This window comes from Dryas octopetala, chromosome 1 (assembly GCF_963921425.1).
Source record: "Dryas octopetala chromosome 1, drDryOcto1.1, whole genome shotgun sequence".
NCBI lineage: Eukaryota > Viridiplantae > Streptophyta > Magnoliopsida > Rosales > Rosaceae > Dryas > Dryas octopetala.
This window is the reverse complement of record NC_141366.1, coordinates 23,918,064-23,941,780: the sequence shown is the minus strand read 5'-3', so window position 1 is coordinate 23,941,780 and position 23,717 is coordinate 23,918,064. Positions and strand designations below refer to the sequence as shown.

Sequence of the window (23,717 nt, the reverse complement as noted above, 5' to 3'; positions counted from 1 at the left end):
GTATAGTCTTTTTTTTTTTTTTTTTAATAGGGGTGTGCAAAAAGAAAAAAAAAAAAGTTTTTCTTTTTGCACACCCTCCTTAAAAAGAAAAAAGAAAAACCCACAGGAAATGAATGACACACACCCTTTTCTCCTTCCCTCTCTCCTCTCTTACTTTCTCTGCAAACACAGCCAACCCTTCCTCCTCCTTCCTCCCCCCGCCACCCCTTCCTTCTTCCTCTCCCTTCACGACCCACCACCCCTGCCAAACCCAACCCATCTCCTCCTCTTTCTCTCTCCCTGAAACCCAACCCCAGCTTCTTCCCTTTCCCCCACGACTAACCCACCCCGGCGACCACCCCTCAACATTTTACCAAAAAGGTGGCTGGCCCTCCTCCCTCTTTTTTATATAAGAAAGACCCAAACAGGACCAAGATTTCAACGCTTATTTAAATTGCATCATTAGTTCCACCCTTATTTAAATTGCATTATGTGGGTCTGGGAAGGGGAGGGGGAGGGGGGAGGGGGGTGCGTGTGTCATTTTCTATTGGTTTTTTTTTTTTTTCTTTTTAAGGAGGGTGTGCAAAAAGAAAAAAAAATTATGCAAATAACAGCCCCCTTTCTAATTTAGCTAATTATTTACAAGATCTCATTAGCTAAATTTACAAAGATATCATTGAATAAGACCTAAATATTTAACAAGATCATCGAACCACTGTTCGCCCTGAAACTAAATCACACCCCGGCGAGAGACTAATTGTAGAATCTTGTCAAAAAGTTTAATGCATTTCCAACTCTTACATCTAGCGACTCTGAGGCCAAGAGGAAGGGAACTGGTTCTCAAGATGAAAAGAAACTGTGAGGCTGAGAGGAAGGGAATTATTTCTCAATATGTTGACATCGGTATGAACAAAAAACAATATGATATAAGCAATGGGAATGCATTGGTCATAAGTTCACACAACTATAGCATGTTCAAGCTTGACACAACCATTCTTACACAATTGTGATAAAATGATTTAACACAGTCGAACTAGGAACAAAACATGAGTGCAGAAACATTTTGGTCAGAAACTTGAAACAGGTAAATCCATGGATTATTTAAATCATAGATTTTCAAATCATCATTCATATTTGGTAAAACAAAGGGTGGCACACATCTGTGGGAATAGTTTGGTAAAACCAAGCAATGTAGATAAAAGTATTTCAATGACTACAATCTTCACTAGTAAAACAAAGCGAAGTCAACTCAAGAACACTACAAGTTGGCAACTAGTTGCAAAAATCCACGAGTACCTAATGAAAAAGCGACTGTAACATCAAAATTTTAGAAGAAACACTAGATCATCTCTTTCTACTGTTGTCGGACTTCAGCTCTCTTCTTCTGCCAAAGTCGGTCCAGACCACTGTCAGCATCTCCCTGAAAAAAAGAGAGCAAAACATGAGAAGCAGAAGTAATGGACTGCCAAATTTGATTAACAAACTGCAAATGTCTCAATAAAACTAGCATAACACTGAACACCTGAGAAGAGTACCTGTGGATAAGATAAACTATGCAAAAAAGCACCACAACTACCGAACAATAAATATCCGGAAAAAAAAGACACCCCAAGGACAGGAGTCCTAGAAGATAATTGTTACATAGAGGAAGAGAAGATTGAAAGACATGAAGAACCAAGAAAATAGATTCACTAGCAGTCTCGCACTATCAAAGCGTTATATATAGTGTAACAAAATACCAGACCAACTTCTACACAGAAGAAAACAAAGACAAAATTGAATATTCATACACAGAAAAAGAAGTGAATAATATGCTGATCCTTTGTCGTCTAACTAATATACTAATCACACTTCCTCCTCACTCATGAATATCATTACATCAAAAAGGGACAGATTGCAAAATTACAAAGAACAGAAAACATAAAATAAAAGAGAGAATGATAGCAATAGTACTCGAACTTTATCTCGAGTATCACTTTGGTCCACGAACTTGTTTTTTGAATTATATAGTCCACGAACTTTCACTTATGAATCACTTTAGTCCATTCCATCAATTTCATCTATATTTTTTTCGTCAATTTTAGTCACGTATATCACGTTGGGAAAAGAAAGAGGGGATGAGTTACTATTTTTACCTTTTAAAAGTTGCTCACGTGCTTGACACGTGACTAAAATTGATGGAAAAAGTGGATGGAATTGACGGAAAGGATTTAAGTGATACACGGGTGAAATTTCGAGGACTATAGAATTCAAAAAACAAGTTCGTGGACCAAAGTGATACAAAGGGTAAAGTTCGAGGACCATTGTTGTCATTTGCTCTAAAATAAAATACACATACATATCAAAGTCATCATCTACTGCAAGATGTATCATCACAATTCTACGCCAAAAGAACAAAATTAGAATTTTTAACTGTCTCAAAAGGGAATAGCACAAGTGCACAACATGTAACCTCCAATAACGTTCAGCACTTCATCAAAATTTAAAACGACCCAACTGGGCATTACAAATAAATAGGGTAAATAAACAATTCAGCCGCTGTAATTTGAGTAATTTTTCAATTAGACCCTAGTAATTATTCAATAAGTACATGTAGTTTAGTTTCGTTTACAATTAAGGACATTGAAAAAATGATCAATTTTTAGACGAAATGTCAGCTCTCTTTAGTTTAAATCAATTCTTTAAAACTAATTTAATGTATGAATAACTTTGTAATGCATAAAGAATTGATTAATGCAAAGCTAACTGACATTAGTGTTTTTCAATTTGTCCTCAATTGTAAACGAAACTAAACTACAGATACCTGATCGAAACAATTGAAAATATAAGCAAGACATTACTTTCAAGTTTCAACAAATCAATTCCCACAATCATCAATGGCTACACAAACATCTTAGTTCCAATTACCAGAACCATTCACATGTAGTATAAACTAACTACAACACAAAGTGTTTTTCAATTTGTCCTCAATTGTAAACGAAACTAAACTACAGATACCTGATCGAAACAATTGAAAATATAAGCAAGACATTACTTTCAAGCTTCAACAAATCAATTCCCACAATCATCAATGGCTACACAAACATCTTAGTTCCAATTACCAGAACCATTCACATGTAGTATAAACTAACTACAACACAAAGCTTTATATAATAGCAAAAAAAAAAAAAAAAACACACAAAAATCTGAATTTAAAAGAAAGAATGAGAACCTGAGCGCGGACGAAACCGCAGAGAGCGAAAGTGGAGAACTGGCCAGTGTAAATGCCATTCTCATCGAGATGGCCAATGTTGATCTGAACAGATGCATGGTCCTTTGAAGTGATGAGCCTGTTGGTGGCCGAGCTGTATCACCCACATACATATATACCACACAACACAGTTTCAGCCAAAACCCACATGTCCAAATCGCACAAACAACTCAATATAATAAGTTTTTAGAGTGAATACCATTTCCTGGGAATGTAAAGCTCGGTGATGACTCCCTCTTCGTTCTGCATCTTCGCAACTGAGACTCAACAGCTACTTTCTCAAAGGACCCAAGAAAAAGAACACAAAGAGACAGAGAGAGAGGCTGGGGGTGCGGCGCTCAAGTGAAATCTTAAAAGGGTGTCAAGTGAAGAAAACCTAATACAACGCCGATAGAATATAATATGGACCTCTTCGGTTCGCTGGTTTGTGTTGGGTCTTCTTTGGCAGCCCTTTTCTAAATTGGATTAGGGTCCAGTTAGTTTTTTTTTTATTTTTTTTATAACTTCTACTTAATAGAAGGAATTAATTACTCTAAGATACATGACAAACATTTTATTTAACTTCTACTATACTTATTGTTCAAATTTAACAATAAGGTCACATTTGTAAGTTATGATATTAAAAAAATATGTTATTAAAAATATGTTTAAAACCTTAGATATCCTTACCACTTACTTACATCAGATGGATGCGTTCTGCTTAAGAGAGCGAGATCTATTGAATCGCTTTGCCATGGAAGTGTCACAACGTCAAAAACAGGGAGACAGCAAAGAGTACTCAGTCATTCTAGTGAGTGTTTCTTCTCCTTACTAAAACTCCTCCCTCTCTCTCTCTCTCTCTCTCTCTCTCTCTCTCTCTCTCTCTCTCGATCCACACTGCTCCACACCGAAGCTTCTTGCTCCGGCCTTCCCCCAACGAATGGCGACCACCGGTGTGCTCCCTACACCGGCGCCGACTCAACCCACCCTCCCCGCTGCCGGCTGGCCGCCACCTGCAGCAAATCGATGCAAGAAAGGGGAGTAATGCCACCGACTTCCTCTTTCTATCTCTCTCTCTGTGCTTGATCGAAGCCTTCTAATGGATCTGCAGTTTCACTTACAGTTTTAGTAACTGCAGTTTCTGAAACTGAAAAATGAACTAAAACTGCAGTTTATTTGAGTTGCAACTGCAGTTTCAGAAATTGCAAATGAATTGAAACTGCAGTTTCAGAAAAATAGATAGTGTCCGCAAGTTAATAAAAATAGATTGAGTAGTTTTGGTTGATATTTTGCTTTGTCAGTACCTTATAATTAATGGACTCTAATAGAAGTTTGAGAAATTTGCATATTTACCACCAAGACTATAGGAGTGTGTGCATTTACCACCCAAACAAAAAAAAAAATACTATTTACCATCTAGACTTTGCACCGTGTAGCAATGTGGCATCTCCGTCACATTCCGTTCATTAATCTGTTAAATCATATGGGTATTTTCGTAAAATCATATACAAAGATTTTAAAAAAAAAAAATTCTCAAAAAATATTTATTAAAAACTAAAATTTCTAAAAATTAAAAATAATCAATTAAACCCAACCTTCCCCTTCCCCTTCCATGCCCAACCCAGGAGAGCAAATGAGGAATTGCTTCCATTTTGGTTTGTAAAAAGTTAGCGTTATCGTCACTTCCCAAAAGCACCTACTCTCCCCCCTTCTCTCTCTCTCTCTCTCTCTCTCTCTCTCTCTCTCTCTCTCTCTCTCTCTCTCTCTCTCTCTCTCTCTCTCTCTCTCTCTCTCTCTCTTTTCTTCCTCTCTTTCTCACGGCGTACTATACCACCCAGCCCCGCCCCTCCACCTTCGCCTTTTTCAGTTGCTCCCAGTGCGATGACGTCTTCTTCGCAATGAATCAAATTTGCAATGAAGAAGAAGAAGAAGAAGAAGAAGAAGAAGAAGAAGAAAAATATTATTTAAAACTAAAATTTCTAAAAATTAAAAATAATCAATTGAACATTTGAATTTGAACCCAACCTTCCTCTTCCCCTGACCCTTTCCTTTCCACGCCCAGCCTCATTCCCCTTCCCTTTCCCCTTCCCCTCTTTCTAAAAATGAGGAATTGCTTCCATTTTAGTCTGTGAAAAGTCGGCGCTAGCGTCACCTCCCTCAAGCACCCATTCTCCCCCCTTCTCTTTTCCCCTCTTTCTCCTTCTCTTTTTCTCTCTTTCTTCCTATCTTTCTCATGGAGTAGTATATATACCACCCAGCCCCGCCCCTCCGCCTCCGCCTTTTTCAGTTGTTCCCAGTGCGACGCCATCTTCTTTGCAATGAATCAGATTTGCAATGACGAAGAAAGAGAGAGAGAGAGAGAGAGAGAGAGAGCTGAGAGAGTGAGCATTTGCAGAAGAAAAGGGATAGCAGGTTTTGAGATTTTAATTCAGGGGTAATCAAGTCTTTTCATATCAACTTTTTGTTAGATTTCTAAGAATTTAGAAAAGGTGGTTAAATGTCTTTTAAGTGCTTAATATGAGGTTATTGTGCCAAATTTCTCCTAGGAAAAAGAGTCGGCTAAAACTAATAATACCTTGGCTTACCCACATATCATACCAATGGGCACCCTCGAACTTAATGAACTCAATCTTTTTTTGACTCCCAGCAAAACAGAACCAAAACTTATAGACATGACATTTTTGCTGATATATGTATTTTGAGATTAGTTAATTGTAAATGTACAAAACCATATCCTAATGGTGAGGTGGGTAGGACAAAAAGCTCATAAGCACACCTATGGCAGTAGCGACAAGCACCCTGGTAAATGGAAACCCAGAGCGCTACATGAAGCCAAGATACTAGTCCTGACACTTGAGAACTACCACACTTTGTGCAGAGACACTAATCAGAAAGAGGCTGAACTTGTTCTTCAAAGCTGATATTTTGGTTAGTCTGAAGATTCAGATGGCAACATCTTCTCAAATTCCTACAGGGGAAAAAAATACACTGAAATGATAGAAAGATTTTTGTAATGGTAGAATGACAAAGATTTGAAAAATAAAACCATCTAGCAAAAGTCAAAAGGAACTTAAGCATAATAACCCCATCATTTCTAGGAATAATGTTATCCATCAGACAAGATTCAATTAGTGATGTTGAAGTTTTCAAGTTTGTTTCTTTTTATTTTGTGCGTACTATACTCTCAATAACCATAAGTCCCATAGAATATGATCTTCTTCTTTTGAAACAAACCTCATCAGTTGTAAAGATCAACCAAATTCATAATAAAAACTCGCATAGGACAGCGAGGAAAGAGATCTGATCTGAGGCTTTTGCAAAGACTGCTAGCCAAAGGCTTGGAATAGTTGAGGTTTTCAAAAAGGAAAAAGGTTGCAATGGACGTACCTGAGAATTAAGGGAAAGTTGGCTACTTCAATGAATTCTGGGTTTCTAAAAGAAGGTTGAATTAAGGATTAATGTCATTTTGCTCCCCAGACTATTACACATGTATCAGTTTGCTCCCCAGACTTCTAATTTGGAAAATTAAGGACCCTGACTTTTTCAATTTTGCCAATTAAGGTTATTCCGTCAATTTATACATTTTTCATCTAAAATGTCGAGATGATCAAGCAAAATTTAGCAAGAAATAAAAGAGGAAAAATGATGCATGAGGAAAAAATGATAAGATCTAATTGGAAGGGACCATTTTGCCCTCAAAGATTTGGATAAAAAATGTGTAAATTGACAAAAGAACCTCAATTGGCAAAATTGAAAAAGTCAGAGTCCTTAATTTTCCAAATTAGAAATCTGGGGAGCAAACTGATACAAGTGTAATAGTCGGGGGAGCAAAATGGTATTAATCCCGTTGAATTATGATTTTCAAGGATAGGAATTTAGGATTTTCATGAGGCTTGATGGTGGCTGGGTAGAATTGCAAAAAATTTAATTGGAAAATAAAGAGAAAAGGAGGAGAAGAACAAAACCTCCACATTCCAACTAGTGTTTGCTTAAGCATTAGACCTAGGATGCCTCAGCATTACTCCTTGGATTAGGATTGCATCAAGTAAACTGAAAGAGAGCATCATCATGGCTGCAATATGAACCCAAATGTTGCCCTATGCCTTTAGCCATTCTAACCTTAGGAGGTGTAGTGTATATAGATTTATAAAGATTTTTGTAGACTTTTTTTAAGTGACAAACTTTTGTAGAATTTATAGATTTTCACAGACTTTTTAAAAGTCTTAATTGAATACCACATGACTTTTATAGACTCCTCAAAATTCTTAATTGAATACATATAGACTTTTACGAATTTTGTTAATTGAATACCACATGACTTTTAAACTCCACAAAAGTCTTTTAAAATTCATATACAATACACCTCACTTAATCTTCTACTCCTAAGTAGGAAACTATTAACAAAAACCGAAAAAGACCATAAAATAGAACCTTTTTTTAGTGAGCCATAAAATAGAGCTTAATAACATAACAAAACCAACGAACACCTACAGGCCACATCTACAGCCCATTGCAAAAAACCTTGGATATTACTAAAACAGCCTTATTGACTAAAATTTACCAATGAAAAACAAAAGTAATGACTTAATAACATAAAGCAACCAAAATTTAAGAATCAATTATCAGTTGATGACAAAAGTGGCCTTGAATGAGAACAAGTAAATCAGACCTAGTATCAAAATCTAGGATTGTATTTTATCCAAAACTTATCCAACTATCCAATTAAAGAGACTCTTCTATCCAACTATTCGTCCAAAACCTACACTACAACAAAAAACCCTTTCCATGACGTTTGAAAAACGCCATGGAAGGCTTTTCATGGCGGTTTCCAAACGCCACGAACCACGTCGTAGATACCGGTGCCATGGAAAGGGTGGCCCTACTACGGCACCGGAAAAACGCTATCTAAAATAGTTTCCATGACGTTGAACAATTGTCATCCTTCCACACCTTTTATGGCGTTTGATTCGTGTCATGTAAATGCTTTCCATGGCGTTAATTAATTGTCATTGAAAATGATTAACTTTTGATGATTTTCAGTACATGTCATCTAAAAAATTTACATGGCATGGCTTCAACGCCATTGAAAGGGTACAATTTATATGGCGTTTCAACAGTGTCATGCAAAACCTTTCCATGGCGTTATCTCAATGTCATTGAAAATGGCTAACTTTAGATGACTTTCAGTACATGTCATCTAAAGAATTTACATGGCATGGCTTCAACGCCATTGAAAGGGTACAATTTATATGGCGTTTGAGCAATGTCATGCAAAACCTTTCCATGGCGTTATCTCAATGTCATTGAAAATGGCTAACTTTAGATGACTTTCAGTAGCTGTCATCTAATTGTGTTTACATAGCATGATTCAAACGCCATTGAAAGGGTTGGGCCTACAACGACATCTGAAATATGCCATGTTAAAGCGTTTCAATGACGTTTGTTAAATGTCATGAAAGCCTTTCTATGGCATTGTTTACATTGCCATTGAAAAAGTTTAACATTAGATGACCTATATCATCTAATTCTGCCATATTTGAAATGCCATTGCTTTTGGTGACTTTAAAGGGATGCCATGAAGTGGCCAAAAAAAAAAAAAAAAGGGATGCCATGGAATATTGGGTGTATTTGAAAAAAATAATTAATAATAATACTAATCAATTTTTATCAAATGCATGTATTATAGCAATCTAAAGCTAAACCAATAATGAAATGTCAACAAAATAAGAATTTACAGTAAAGGCAACCAATCTAAAGCTAAACCAATCTAAAGCAATCTAATACCAAATTAGAATTTACATTAAAGGCAACCAAATTGTTCAAGGTTTTCTACCATTACAACAAAATTAAGGATAATTATATAGTAATGAAATTCTAATACATATAATGAAATGTCATTTAATAATATTGACATTGTTTCTAGCTAGTACATACACCACTAGAAACTTAAAATACTGTCTCAAAATGCACATATATATAAATCCTCAAAAGCCAACCTATTAGTGGTAATTTGAGTGAGGATGATTATGTCCAAAAAGTAGCATTGCTTGTGATGGTCATTCCTAATTCCACTATTTGCTTCTTGATCTGCAGTGACAATGATAACAACAAGTGTGAGCAAATAGGCTTTTGGATGAAAAAAAATCATGCAAACAAGTCACTGGCCATATGTATGTATGAAAAGCTAAATATATCCCCAGTTGATATAAACTCTGATCAAACTCGAGGCAATGCTTTAATTAATCAAAGCTAGCAAATTATACAAGGATGTTGCAGAGGACAGAAATGATGAGGTTGAAATCTGCCAGCAAAATAGATAAATTTGGGACTTCCCAAGCCTACTTTCTTTTCTCAATTCTCAATCACATATAAATTTGGGACTTTGCTTCTTTGTACATATATGCCTTGTGATGAGAAACACATCCACCTTGTCCAAACATACATTGCATGGAATATGAATAAATCAAGGAATTGAATTATTCCCCAATACCAAAATTCCCAGTTCAAAGCTAGAGTTAGGAAAAGTAAAGGAACAAAATTTATATGCTGGGTGCAAAAGAATGTATAAAATAGAATCATAACTAATAGCTGAAATATGTACATGCAATCACGATGCACATGTGGATAACCGACAATTTGAAATAAAAACATAATAATTTTTTAATGAAAAATACTGTATTTTTTTTCCTTTTTATGAAACAATATTGGGAAGGGAGAAGATAAACAACATAGAATAGCTAGTTTCTTCTTATTTTAATTTTTCATGCTGAAGGACTAACTACTTGTTTAGCTCTTATTTTTTTGAATAAACTTTTTACCTCTTATTAAAGAACAAGAGTACTTTCACAGCAGAATCGAGAAGGTAGTTGAGCAATTATTGAATTATAGTACAGGTGCATGAACCTATATATCCACTTATTTTTTGGTACATTAACCTTTATATCGACTTTGCAATCAAGAAGAAAGGTGCACTATCAAATATCAATCAATTAGACACCCTGAATTCGTGGGATAGAATATTAATTATATGTGTTGGATGACATATTAGAACTTCCCCTAGGCTTTGTCCATAACATATGAGAGAAGCATGAAATATGAATGAGAGAATATGATGTAAACTAATTATCCATGAGAGAACATGATGATGACTCTTAAGTTTACTGAGCAATTTGATTTATATACTAATTATAAACTAGGGCAAGATCACTTGCATTCCACGCTCTCTAAGTGCAGAAAAATTATAAAGTAAACGATTCAAAAGTTAGTTTACACACCAAATATTAAATAAACTCACTTAATATTTTCAAATATTAAAAAGGTCCACTTAATGATAAATAAATTCACCTTAAAAAAAAGACACTCAAATTGACCAAAAAAATGGCACCAAGTGCACATGAGGCGTTGTACAGTGACAAATTAGTCCTTTTGCCCTTAAGGCTCACAAACTTGGGACTTAAGGCTCACAAATTAATCCCCTACTTTCTTTTCTCAATTCTCAATCACATATAAATTTGGGACTTAAGGCTCAGCCCTTTTGCAGCTAATACACTAGTGATGGGCAAACTTGGAGATGAACACCAAAGTAGTCCAAGTCCTACTAAACATTACAATTTTTTTCCTTGAAAACAGTAATGACTAGGGTGTGTGTGTATGTGTGTGTGTGTGTATACCCGTTTGTGGGGAATGTGCATAATTATGATTTGAGCAAAATCAGACCAGAGTACCAGACCCATCTCAAATAATAAAACTTGTATTGGTCAGAAATTAATAGTTTATTTCAATCCTTAACTCATTAGAAAACATACACACCAAAAAAAGCCATAAATTGATTCAAATACCACAATTTTGATTTCTAATTTGAGTTCTGTTTCGCTTTCATAACTCAGATGTTCAAAAAAGGACAATCAGAATGTATTTCTAACAAATATTTCCAGTTACTCCTAGGCTTTATCTGACTTGTAAAGGAAATCCTAAGCTTAATTGAGTTTTTTAACAGGTACCCTCTATATTTTGATGCATAGGGAATCACCAAACTGAAGGTATTCATGTAATAAATGTCTATTAATTTGTTATTTTTTCCAAGCAAGAAGAATTGTCAAGAAATTTAGGAAATGCAATAACCTACATTAATAGACAGATTTTTTTTTTTCTCCAATATATGTCCACATGAATATATATGCTTCCCTAGCACCTTGTACAAAATGAAATATTTGGTCATGATCAAGATGCATGTTTTCCCTGATCATAAAGTCCCAGGATGATATTAAACTCTTATGGCCATTATATTTCTTCTATCCAGACAAGATATCATTTAATTAATGTTTTGTCATAACAAGCTAGGGATATATATTTTCTAGTTGGGTTTATTTTCATAGAGCATATGAGACATTCTAAAGGACTGAAAATTAAATAACCTCACCTAAAAAATAAGGGTTTTATTTAATAATATAAAGAAAGCAGCCTGCAGTTGCCTCACAGTCACAAAAAGCACAAATTTTTGTCCTCTCCTTTTGTTTTTTGTTTTCTTCCTTTTTACTATTTAATTTGACAAAGGAATTTTCCTTTTTACTAAACTATGTAATGTAGATAATTGATTAATTTTTATCTGTTTTTTAGGTTTCACCCACGAGTCCAAGACTAAGCTACTACCTACCTGTTGTCCCAAAATGCAGTAGACCACTTGACATGCATAATTCCAGCTATACCCAAAACTAGTCAATATTATATATACACCAACTTAATATCATAAACCGCAAAACTTGAAACCAATTACAATATGAAATTCCAGCCCTGTTTCTTGTCCTGCTCTGTTATCTTCCTAATTTCCACTGCTTATTTAGCTCAAAGTCTCAAGCAAGATGAAGAAGAAATTCAAAGGTCTCAGTTCCCAGATGGCTTCTTCTTTGGAGCAAGCACTTCATCTTATCAGGCACTTCTTCTTCTTCTTCCTCTTCTTCTTCTTCTTAAATTCTTTCTTTGCTGAAACTATATCAACTTAACTTTCATACAAATTCAATTTTGTAAGGTTGAAGGGGCTTATCTTGAAGATGGGAAGAGCCTAAGCAACTGGGATGTTTATAGTCACATTCCAGGTAATTCAATAACCAAATTCTAATTAATCTTAATTACTACCATTCTGCTCAGTTGGACTGCTAATTGCAAAGTACAGGTCTTAATTAACTAAATTAATGTCTACATTTATAAAATACTTCAGGAAAAATAGTGGATAATGAGACTGGAGACTTTGCAGACGACCATTACCATCGCTACTTGGTATTCATTTGATACTTATGATCTTTAATTACAATTAAAATCAGAAGACTAAATGTATACTAGATATGCTAATTACATTTAGTTTTTTGGGACTTGTGTATATATAGGAAGACATTGAGCTGATGCATTCCCTAGGGATAAATGCATACAGGTTCTCCATTTCATGGGCTAGAATTCTACCTGGTAAGTAAGTGTGTTGTTTTATATTACCTTATTAATTAATTGGTTTCTGGGTTAATCTCTTTTCTTTTTTTGTTGCTTGGTTATGTTAATCTGGGCTATTTACAACTTTAATATGATGATTTGTTGAACCAACAGATGGGATGCTCGGAAAAGTCAATCCAAGTGGGATTGGAAGCTGAATTTTATAGAAAGTTGATGACCACACCCTCAAACCTTTTCCACTTGTTAATTAGTGTCCTTAGCAACTACTTCTAAATCTACTTGGTTGTTCCCCATGGAGGATCCAAACCTTGTATAGAGGGTCAAAACCATATTTGAGCATATGCATGTACAAATCTTCATCATTTTGTGAGTTAAGATTTTTACAGAGACTACAAGGACATACGAGCATATCAGGATTCCTTGCATACTCTTTAGCATTTTTAATGAAGATTTTTAACCCTTCTTGGTACTCCCGACTAATGCTACAAAGAAAGAAAAAAATACATATCTTACTATCCACTCTAAATAAGTCCCTAACTATCTATGGGAAAAGTTAGATATTTTAAGAAACCTGGGAAAAGTTGTCCAGCTCTTATCCATCCTTAATAAGCTTTTTTAATCTAAGAACATATGATTTACACAAATTAAAGTTTCAGACCTTAACTACATCCAGTGCAGAACATATTCAAAAGCAATCCATCTCACATCTATTTACCACAACTATGATCTAATAAAATAAGTTTCATACCTTCCTGATTGTTTTCATGTTTCACCTTTGACAGCAATGTAACCTCCCTTCGAAATTTTTCCTTGCGTTAAGACTAAACAGCTGATGTTCTGGTTGGCAGTATAATTTTTACAGCAACAAGCTTGGATTTGTACCTACAAACATAATGGAAAGCTTCAGCAGTCTTAAATCCATAACATAAAATTCCTCAATTACAACACTTGGATTTATGAATATTATATATACACACACTAATAAGAAATAAAATTATGATCCACACTCAGATTTGTACCAGATACATTAGAAGGCGAAGAACAACAAAACTGAAAGAATTGGAAACCAAAAACGAATTGAGATTTTATTTCTTATTATGTAGCTTTCCAAAATTACGGACATCATTATGTATGTCAATAATACCAACTTCTTAAAGGCGTTCTGCAGATAATGCTCTATCAAGTTTAGAGTGGTAGACAGTTCTCATATAATGATGTATAGCTTGAGCTGTTTGTCCAGTTTCTCCAAATATACTTTACTTGCTATCATTATAATGCCAAAAGCTCCATAAATGGTTACATTATCAGTACCTTAGGAAGTTAAAAGAGAAGAATTATTACTCCAAGGCAAGATTATCCCAAAACAGCATAATATTAAATACTTGCTGGCCAATTTGCAGAAGCTAACACAGGGCATTGAATACCAATTTAGGAACAGATGTACGTGTATAGTGACTGGGAGGTGTTCATTTCCTTGTGTCAAAATTTCATGTCACCTTGATAAATAGAATAAATATATTTCTTAAAACAAAAGGTTAATTTTCGTAAGGGTATTCTTCTAATCACCGAAACTAAGGGACGGAGGAACCAAAATAGTATATCATAACAGACAAGTATAAACAGTTCAAGTCCTTTACAAAAGGAGAAAAGGTTTCCCGAGATATGATGAGAAATATATATGCATATAGTTAGACAAATGCAAGTATCAGGGAATAAGTTTCATACCTTCACGATGTTTTCATGTTTCACCTTTGACAGCAATGTAACCTCCTGAAATTTTTCCTTGCGTTCAGGATAAACAGCTGATGTTCTGGTTGGCTATATAATTTTAACAGCAACAGGCTTGGATTTGTACCTAGAAACATAATGGAAAGCTTCAGCAATCTTAAATCCATAACATAAAATTCCTCAATTGTAGCACTCATATGTAGTATTTGCTTATCAATTTTTTCTTTCTTTACTTGAATTATAATCCTTGACTGTTTCTAATTTAATGGTCTTTTACATTTGGTTGTTTCAGCTTTGTTTATCTAAAATACAATCTAATCTTGTACTCGATTTTTTCAAAAATAAACCAAGTAATTTGTAGAACTGCATTGATTTGGTGGCCATGTCTCTATGAGTATAGGATAATTGCAATCATGTATCATCAATGACAAGCATGTAAATACTTTTCTCCAAATAATATGAAAAGGCCATTCTGAGACTAGGCGTCCCTCAAACCAGTCTTCTAAATAGGTTCTGTCATTCTGAGACTCTAGCGTTCTTAATTTATTGCTATTCAAAGTCAATCTCATTTTCTTTACGCCATACCCCTGGAGAGATCAGAAGATGTTAGATAACCTGCCCTTTTTCATATTGAAAACTAAGTAATTCAAACATTTCTAGTTTGAGGACTAGAGATATAGCAAGCAAAATGGAACTGAAGTACTGAACATTTCTGGTTATAAGTTACCATTTTTGTTATATGGTTCATGGCATCAGTAGCCATCAAATGGCTACTGATGCCATATGACTGATTACATTTTTTTTTTTTCAGGTTGGTACAGGTGTAACAAATGCATTGATTAATGCACGAAAAGCTTTCGATAAATCTTTTGCTGGTGAAGCAGAGGATGTTCCCATATTATCAACTAGTGCAGCCTATGGAGTTTATATGGCAGTTTCTAGCAATCTGAGGTACAGGGGCCTTCCAAATTTAAGTATTCTATTTATTCTTTATTCTTTAGTAAAAGGCCAACAGATTCTCTTGTAAATATTGTATTTCCTGAGAGAATAGAATGCTACAAGTCTTAATGCCTCATGTTGGCATCTAATCTTCACATATTCTACAGAAAAATAAGGTGGGGGAAGAGAAAAAATAAAATACCAAACTTACGTAAGACTAGCTGCTAAATGATGTTTTTCAGAAAAATAAGGAAGCCTTGCCTATTGGACAATCACAATTAAAACTGCAATATTATTGAAATAATTTATCTCTCCTATGCTAACAAATGAATGAACTCCAAAATACAGAATGTTCATGTCTCACTTTGGAGCATTCACAATTGCAATTAAAACTGAACCTATATAAATGAAAGTTGTCTATGCTAACAAATGAATATCCAGAATGTACATTATGTCCCATTTCTCTCAATAACAATTATCATCAATGCTATTGCTTTTAGATGTCTTCTCGTAGAATATATATATAGACTGTAATCCCAACCATTATAACATATTGATAAAAGACCACCTCCACTCACACATGAATTTGTACAACAACTTTGCATATATATGTAGCAAAATAGCAGAACAAATTGTCTCAGATTCTTTAGTCCAAAGAATATACAATTTGACAAACAATAGACTGCTAATCTACTTGCTCGGCATTGAAAGACAAACACAAAGCAAAGAACATTGTTGTTGTCAAATAAGTTAGAGTTGTAAGAGAAATGTATAATTGCAGACACATTAACTCAAATAATGCACAGCTTAGTTTACACTCAGAGGTTCACCAATAATGAGAACTAGAGCTTCAAGATGAAATTGAACGTAAATGGGGCACTAAAATTGAGATTTGGCACCCAATCCCTCTTATAATAATTCTTTAAGCACATTTTTGAAGAGCCTCCATATTGTATTACTTCTATGCATTCCTTTATGTTTTCTTTAGATGATCAAAACTTTTTTAAATGTTCAAACTTTTTTTGTCAATCATTTATTTTTGTAAACTGTGCCAGTTTTTCCAGCCCAAAGGGAACAACAGTATTTTCCCAACTGATTTTATGTGTTTATTGATAGGCTCTGAGCCAAGGCTCTCAAGCAGGATTTGGTGCTGGAATACAGGGACAATATGCACCTACAATTGCAGGAGGACAACCACGACCAACTGGCATGGCTCCACAACCACTACCACTTGGAGGGGCGCATGATATGCATGGATATGCTATTGATGATGAAGAAATGTTGAAGCTCCGAGCGGAGAGAGGTGGAAGGGCAGGAGGGTGGAGTGTAGAGATTAGCAGGAAGAGGGCACTTGAAGAAGCCTTCAGTAGCATTTGGATTTGTTAGGACCATAGTTTTCTTAATGTCTGTAATGTAATGCATGGTCTTTCATGTAAGAGCATCAGCAGATATTTATTTATTTTTTAAAATTATAAAAATAAGATTTTTGAATATGAGTTTTGGTATAAGTTACCAATGAGAATCCAGATATTTATGCATCAATACAAATTATTTATTAATTCTACAATGATCTCATTTTAGAGTTCTAAAAACTAATTATGGGTTTTGGATGCTGATGCATGTTACACTCTAATTCTGGTCATTCAATGATATCAACTAAGCTTTCAAATTTAGGTCATTCAATTTGGTCAGTCAATTTAAGGGTTGAAAAAATGAAACACAGTCCAACGCAACAAGAACAGGGGTAGGACCGTTATAAACTTGTAAAAAATATTCACCGACCAATAAACTTGTGAAGACATAAAATCCTAAAGGCGCGTACTTTCATCCACTGCTTCAAACTCCATTATCTCCAACTCCCACATCCAAAGGTATGCCATAATCCTCTACTACACCCGCACTCTCTCTCTCTTATATACCTAACAGTTCTTGAACTGAAATTACACTTCTTCAACACCGAGGTTTACAAATTCCACCAACCCCCATTAAAACCCATAAATCATCAAAACCTTCAAAAAGGTTTATCACAACAAAAACCCAGATTCCCAAAACCAATACAACTCAAAGACCAGAGCAAAACAAAGCCAAAAACTCAACCAAACAAACCAACCTTGACTTAAACGACGTCGTCGTAGATGGTCCCGCACTGCTTCTGGACGCAATATCAGGAAATGCTTCGATGCCGACATTGTTTTACAATCAGAAATCAGAAAACATTTAGAAATTAGAAATCAAATGCGTTCAGGAAAAAAAAATCCCAAATTTCAGGGATTCCAACACCATTCACCATTCACAGGTTTCAAAGCTTACCGTGAGAGTTTCAGAGAAACAGTGAAGATGAAATTGTCTGAGAAACAACTTGGCTCCTCTTCATTCTCTACAGGGTTCCAACCATTTCTTCAACATATGTGACAACGAGTGGGGCAGAGATATATTCCAGAGATAGAACACAGGAATAAGAGGCAAGCTCGCAGAGAGGATGGAGATTTAGTGTGTGGAGAAAGTGGAGATTCAGACAGAAACAATAACCCAGACACCGAGAGTGGAGGTTAGTGTGTGGCTGAGTCTGGTGGTAGGTGAGGCTCGTTTTTCCGCAAAAATTTTCTATCCCGCCCGTTGGAGGCAAATATTTTGGGCTGAAATTTTTTTTAATTCGCCAGATTTTTCATAGCGTTGAAAAAGTGTCCTAGAATTCAAGTTTATGACATTTCTATGTTGTCATGGTTTAGTCGAAGTATCCATGACGTTGCAAAAACGCCATCCCATTTTTAAATTTTTATGGCACAATATTCATGTCATTGTTTCATTATTTAATGACATTTTTATTTGATTGTCATAGTTAACGATCTATATACTGTATTCCATGGCGTTTTATTTTAAAACGCCATAATAGTGTCTTTTCATGACATTGATTTTTAAAACGCCATTAATAAAATGTCATGAAAAGTCAAATTTGTTGTAGTGCTATTTCTTTTTCCATTCCCCACCACTACACGCATATAAGAAAGAAGAAAACCACACCGTATAAAACGTCATTCCAAGGACAAGAACTCGAGCATCTAATCACAATATTAGAATCCCAACCAATTGCCACGCATGATGTAACCCATATATGCTTCCGATGATAGTATGCAAAAACGAACCCCTTTCCAATGGAAACCTTGTTGAACCAAATAATGAAAGAACAATGTTACCCGATAACCTTAGTAGATGTAGATGATTCTTGGGATGAGTCGCGTACAAGGTCGCTCTCTTTAAGACGTTTCGCGGCTCTGCCCAAGATGTGCAAGCAGTTCAATGATGCCTACGACGCCTCCAGGATAAAACAGCCCCAGAATCTCCTCTGTCTAGATTCTTCCGTGCACAAAGAAAGACCCGAATACAAACACCCTTCTGATATTGTTGCTTGGAATACTTGTTATGTTCAGAAAATATTTGAGAGAAGTTGAAAAGGAAAACAACCCAAAGACTCTGTATTATCCTCTGTTTCTATTCAAGCTACTGCTTCTGCTATTTATCATCATTTAAAACCAGTAAAGAGCTGAAAACGTGGAGCCAGTACCAAGTTGTTGAGAAAGACTCGGTCAACTACTGACCAAGTCCAAACAACGTTTATAACAAATTGAAATAGTTTTTTTTTTTTTTTTTAAATAAACACCAAAAAGAAAAACCAATAAACCTCGATAACCACTTACCAACAAGAGCCAATTTATTTTGTCCAAATTACCCACCACAAAACTAAATATGTTAAGCCCTTTATTTGAAAACTAGATTGGATCAGAGATAAACTAAGCAGCGGAAATTAAATTTTTCTTAATAAAAGTTTACAACAAAACCAACTCTGTAAGGTTACACTTATGAATAGATGTTTCCTCTTAAGATACCCGAATTATTAATGAGCCAATGAGAAAACAAAACGATTTACAAATCGAATCACAAAATAAAAAAATAACATTAAAACTTTGGATTTCCCACTGCTAATGTCATGTCCTCCTCACACTACCTCCCCAGTCTAGTACTCTACAAAACAAACCCCTACACAGTCAAATGGTATATCGGGTCACATGAAAAACCCGGTAAGCTATGAAGCTTGTGTGAGTAATATCAGCTCATACTCAAATAAAATCAATTTGATCAATATGACACTCAGTCATAGCAATAACCTTCAATATTTTCATAAGCCACTATAAAAAAATTTCCACAATTAAGCACCCTGGGAATTCCGTTTTTGGAAACCAACACCCTGGTTATCACACATAAGACAGTGGCAATAATCATGATAATTCACATCCAACATCACAAATACATATGCAAAGTGTACTGGGGCAACTAGTTTTGGAGTGGTAGGTTATTTAGTTGTATTCTTTTATATTGTCTAGCTTTTGTCATTAATTAACAATCATAAATGTTTGAATTAGACTTTCACTTGATCTGTATATAAGTATGTCAGGTTATAAACTTCACGTTTATCTCACAGAACAAGACAATTTCCCACCTTACCAAATAATTTCTTTTTTGTTCTCTAATACGTACGTTTCCACAAAAGAATTATCATTAGTTTCTCCAACCTTTTGGCCACTTTGCTTAGAATTCTAAAGAGAGAATAATGCGTCAACAAAGTTTTCAAAACCGATTGAAATAATATAAATGTACCTCCTCTAGATAAGAATGCTCTCTTCCAAGCACCACATGGATTACCACCTAAGGAACAACTATTTTGTAGGCCAACTACCCAACTTGCAACCTCCAATTGCTTTCTTGTTAATAGAACTTTTTGACTTATTTAATTTTATAGAAATTAGAGCATCCAACATTCCAACCCAACACCAATTGACAATAAGTGGAGAGGTTAGGACATTATATATTGTAAGGAAAGACTTATATTCTCGATATGGAATGCTCTCAACTCACACCCCCACATGTGGTGTGATTTGAGCCAAACACGTGTACAATGGACAAGGTAAACAAAAATGCTTAATAGCCATTTTGCCCCCTCAATGATGACTCGTGTGTCAATTCAATTGCCCCCCAAATTAAAAATTTGGTTAAAGAAGCCATCAAAGCTTTAAAAATTGGTCAATGTAGGCCAATTGCCTAGAGTTTCATCCAAATTTCAGTCCACTAGATGTCACGTGCCCTTCAAGTGAGGGAAAAATGAACAATTCAATCCCAAATCCACCAAATTTTGTTCCCTTTCGTGCCCTATATTTCGAGAAAGGGGACAAGTCTTGGTAATGTCAAACCGCATCTGATCCACAAGAGCTATGTAATGTTTTGGGTGTGAATTATCTATTTTGCCCTCGCGTGATCTTTTGATCTTTTGGTTTTGGAAAGTATACCTATCTGTTACTGTCACTCTTGCAGCGGCTAGGATAGTGGAGAGCTTGATGAGGAATTTTCTGTGGGCTGGAGTGGAGGAGGGCAAGAAGGACCATTTAATTAGGTGGGATGTAGTAGCTAGAAGTAAGAAGAAATGAAGGTTGGGAAATCAATTGCTCACTCTAGTGCAGAAGCAATGTAAAGGAATCTTGCGAGGACGGTTAATTAAAAATATGGGAGTCTAAGGTAAATGGGATTTTGGCAATTGAGTGGGCTAGGTATTTAAAAAATGATGCTTGTTTGTACACCCAACAGAAAGCGATGCCATTAGCAGTTGTCTCATTAAAATAATAATAAGAGATAATTAGACTATAATTAGACTTAAGTTCTTTAGAAAAATAGTTTTTAGATGGAGACCGGAGGTGTTTTAAAATTTATAAGAAAATTCTTTTAATTCATAATAATTTATAAGAAAATCCTTTTAATTTATAATAAAGTCTTTTTAATTTATAAAAAAATCATTTTAATTCATAATAAAATCATTTCCTGATTTGAAAGGTATTTCCCTTTATTTGAAGGGTATTTCCCCTCCTAGGGTGTAGAGTGGGCTTTATAGAGACTGCATGTTAGGTTTTAAGTTCGAGATTTTGGGTGGAGCCCAAAATTTTGGAGTTAAAATCTAACATAAAGCCGTCAAAGAAGAAAAATAAATTGACTTAATTAAAAACCCTAAATCACTATCAGTTTTAGTCTAAGAAAGATTTATAAAATGGACTGCACTCTAAGTCTCCCTACTAATAATAATACCCCAGAGGCATACACCTTAAGGGTCAAGTTGTGCATGGGTACATTATCAACCATTATTGAGATAGGTTATTGAGATAGGGGCAGAGCATGACATTGAACTTTCATAGCCTTCCTACCAATGCTATGTATAACCATAAAAGTCCTTTGGTAACTTGGTATACTGAATGTAAACCGAGTTAAACCCCATGATCTAACACAAAATACAACCTCTTGGAAACAATACACGACTTCTGGGGCATCAAAAAGAATATGCATACAATTAACCTCAAGTTATTGGAGGGCTTGTTCCTTTTATAATTCAAATTATTCAAGTTATAGTTCTTTTTATAGGAAGATTTTTTAGGAAGATAGGGATGAGGAGGTAGATCAATTATGGGAAAAGGTTCTTTTCAATCTTCTTCTGGACTGAGTGCAGTTGTACTCTAGTTTTGGTAGATCAGGTCATTGTGAGTGGATAGGTTAGTGGTTGTAATGTTGTCTAGTTCAAGGGTTCTGGGAGGGGCTTGTGGCTTTGTTTCTATTGTATTTCTTGGTGGTGATTCCTTGCTATATATTATTGTTTTTTTGTTGTACTGATGTGGACTCCTTGTCCACTTCTTTGTACTTTTTCCTTTGTTTAATAAAAGTTTTGTTTCTCATAAAAAATAATTTCATTGAAGAATTATTCACAAACACAAATGTGTTTTGGTTAATTTAGACTCAAAGCACTAAAATCTTTTATCATGATAAATACTAGTGGTGGGTACAACACCAAAATAATAGATTTACATGCCAATAAAAAAAGTTTCAAGTAATATATAGTTCTGAAGGATGTCTTTCCCTTGTTACTTTTATACAAAGAGATGTCTCTCGTATCCATGAGTTATCAAAGATTGATTGAAAAAGTAGTTGACTTTCGGTTAAGGAAAATCCATCATCTTTACCAGGCCTACTAACCAAGTAGCTAGGTTTACTGTCAATAATGTTTCACACTTCTTATATGCTCATATATATTAGTTCTTTTGTTAATAAAATATAAAATTTTAAGGTTCTTGGTGAAGACAAAAAAAGAACTAGTAACCACAGATATGAATGAAAGATCCATCACCTTCTCTTTCTTAAGCTTTGTGTTCTCCTCTTCCAGAAGTGAACCTTTGCTCACCAACTCATTATGATATGTCTGTACAAACCACATGGATCACATGACAATTACAAGAAAGAAAAAACGAAGATAATTAATTCCCAAATGTAGAACAAAAGCGCCACACACGCTAAAATATACTTGCTTTCTAGCTCGTGAACGAGCAACAGATTCTCTGTTCTTGATTTTTCTCCTTAATCTTCTCTCAATAGCTTTCTTATATGAATCTGATGCATCCCTTTTCTGCTTTGGAGTTGTTGTGTCCGAAAGTCCGAAAGTGTACCAATTGAAGGGGATGATGATAATCCCATGTTATGTTGATCTGTGGGATATTCACCACTTCAATAGAAGCTAAGAACAACATATGGAATAGTGGGACTCAGAGAAGTTTCTGCAAAAAGCCCTGCTTGTACCAAGAAGTCTTCTAAGGTTTTTTCACCGAGGGTCAGCTCAATATCCTGACCTTTCATATCCTCGCCATACCTTTTCTTCTGCCCTTGTTGGATCTCACTCCACACTTCCTCAACCAACTTCTCACTCAAAGCTCTAGCCAATGTTAAAATGTCCTACCGTTGGAGTGAAGATGCCGAGAAGGTGTTCTCAATATCCATCTCAACGGATTGATTTGCTTCAGCAGTCCATATGTTTTATAGAAGTTCATCAAGATTCATGATGTTTCATGTCTCCCAATTGGTTTTTAACTTTATCAAGAGTGAAGTTATACCATGAGGGCTGCCTTGTCAATGGGGACGGTTGGAAATGAGACTCTTGGCCGTTGCCTTGAGATGCCATAGTCTAAAACCCCATCCACCAAGCTTTCACTTCCCACACAACAGACCTACTATTCCAAAATGGAAATACCTACAAACCAGTACAGTATTGCTTAGCATAAAACAATTGTCTTTGTCTATCTTTCCTTCTAGTATGAACTCTAAAATCGACCAATGCTCAAAGTGAAAAGAAGTGTATTCAGTTGCAATTACACAACTGGAAAAGAGAAAGAAGAAAACATAAAGAAATAGAAGATCATTTTCATATTGCTTTTTTGCTTTGCCTAAAGCCTTTTTATAAGTCTAATACTCCATTTGGTTTGTGAGAAATCTTAGGGAGAGAAAAGAATGTCCACTTGTTCATTCATATTCTAAGATTAACAAGAGA

General features: G+C 35.1%; 2 protein-coding genes, 1 long non-coding RNA gene and 1 pseudogene across 3 annotated transcripts; 1 reads left to right on the top strand and 3 right to left on the bottom strand.

The window, feature by feature from the left end:
* Positions 1–1,076: 1,076 nt before the first annotated feature.
* On the bottom strand, positions 1,077–3,588 carry LOC147299295 (small ribosomal subunit protein eS21y-like). The gene is made up of 3 exons (XM_086249412.1): positions 3,429–3,588; positions 3,191–3,323; positions 1,077–1,399 (listed from the first exon to the last, which is right to left on the bottom strand). Exons 1-3 carry the CDS (start codon positions 3,476–3,478, stop codon positions 1,334–1,336), a joined length of 249 nt encoding a protein of 82 aa, XP_086105538.1. The 5' UTR covers positions 3,479–3,588; the 3' UTR covers positions 1,077–1,333.
* A 2,507-nt stretch (positions 3,589–6,095) lies between these two features.
* Positions 6,096–23,366, bottom strand: LOC147299292 (ABSCISIC ACID-INSENSITIVE 5-like protein 2; annotated as a pseudogene).
* LOC147299294 (beta-glucosidase 18-like) lies at positions 11,921–12,843 on the top strand. Its single transcript, XM_086252584.1, has 5 exons — positions 11,921–12,137; positions 12,234–12,300; positions 12,423–12,481; positions 12,589–12,664; positions 12,800–12,843. The coding sequence occupies exons 1-5, from the start codon at positions 11,985–11,987 to the stop codon at positions 12,841–12,843; spliced, it is 399 nt and encodes a 132-aa protein (XP_086108710.1). The 5' UTR covers positions 11,921–11,984.
* LOC147299293 (uncharacterized) lies at positions 13,395–17,824 on the bottom strand. The gene is made up of 4 exons (XR_015120008.1): positions 17,624–17,824; positions 17,424–17,487; positions 14,372–14,501; positions 13,395–13,528 (listed from the first exon to the last, which is right to left on the bottom strand). It is a non-coding gene; the product is annotated as an uncharacterized LOC147299293 (long non-coding RNA).
* Positions 23,367–23,717: the final 351 nt, after the last annotated feature.

Coding starts and splice junctions, on each gene's coding strand:
- LOC147299295 (XM_086249412.1), bottom strand. CDS start 3,478: ATGCAGAACGAAGAGGGAGTCATCACCGAGCTTTACATTCCCAGGAAA. Junction 3,324..3,428: donor CTTTACATTCCCAGGAAATG/GTATTCACTCTA, acceptor TGGGTGATACAG/CTCGGCCACCAACAGGCTCA. Junction 1,400..3,190: donor GCGGTTTCGTCCGCGCTCAG/GTTCTCATTCTT, acceptor TCTTTTTTTCAG/GGAGATGCTGACAGTGGTCT.
- LOC147299294 (XM_086252584.1), top strand. CDS start 11,985: ATGAAATTCCAGCCCTGTTTCTTGTCCTGCTCTGTTATCTTCCTAATT. Junction 12,138..12,233: donor CAAGCACTTCATCTTATCAG/GCACTTCTTCTT, acceptor CAATTTTGTAAG/GTTGAAGGGGCTTATCTTGA. Junction 12,301..12,422: donor TGTTTATAGTCACATTCCAG/GTAATTCAATAA, acceptor AAAATACTTCAG/GAAAAATAGTGGATAATGAG.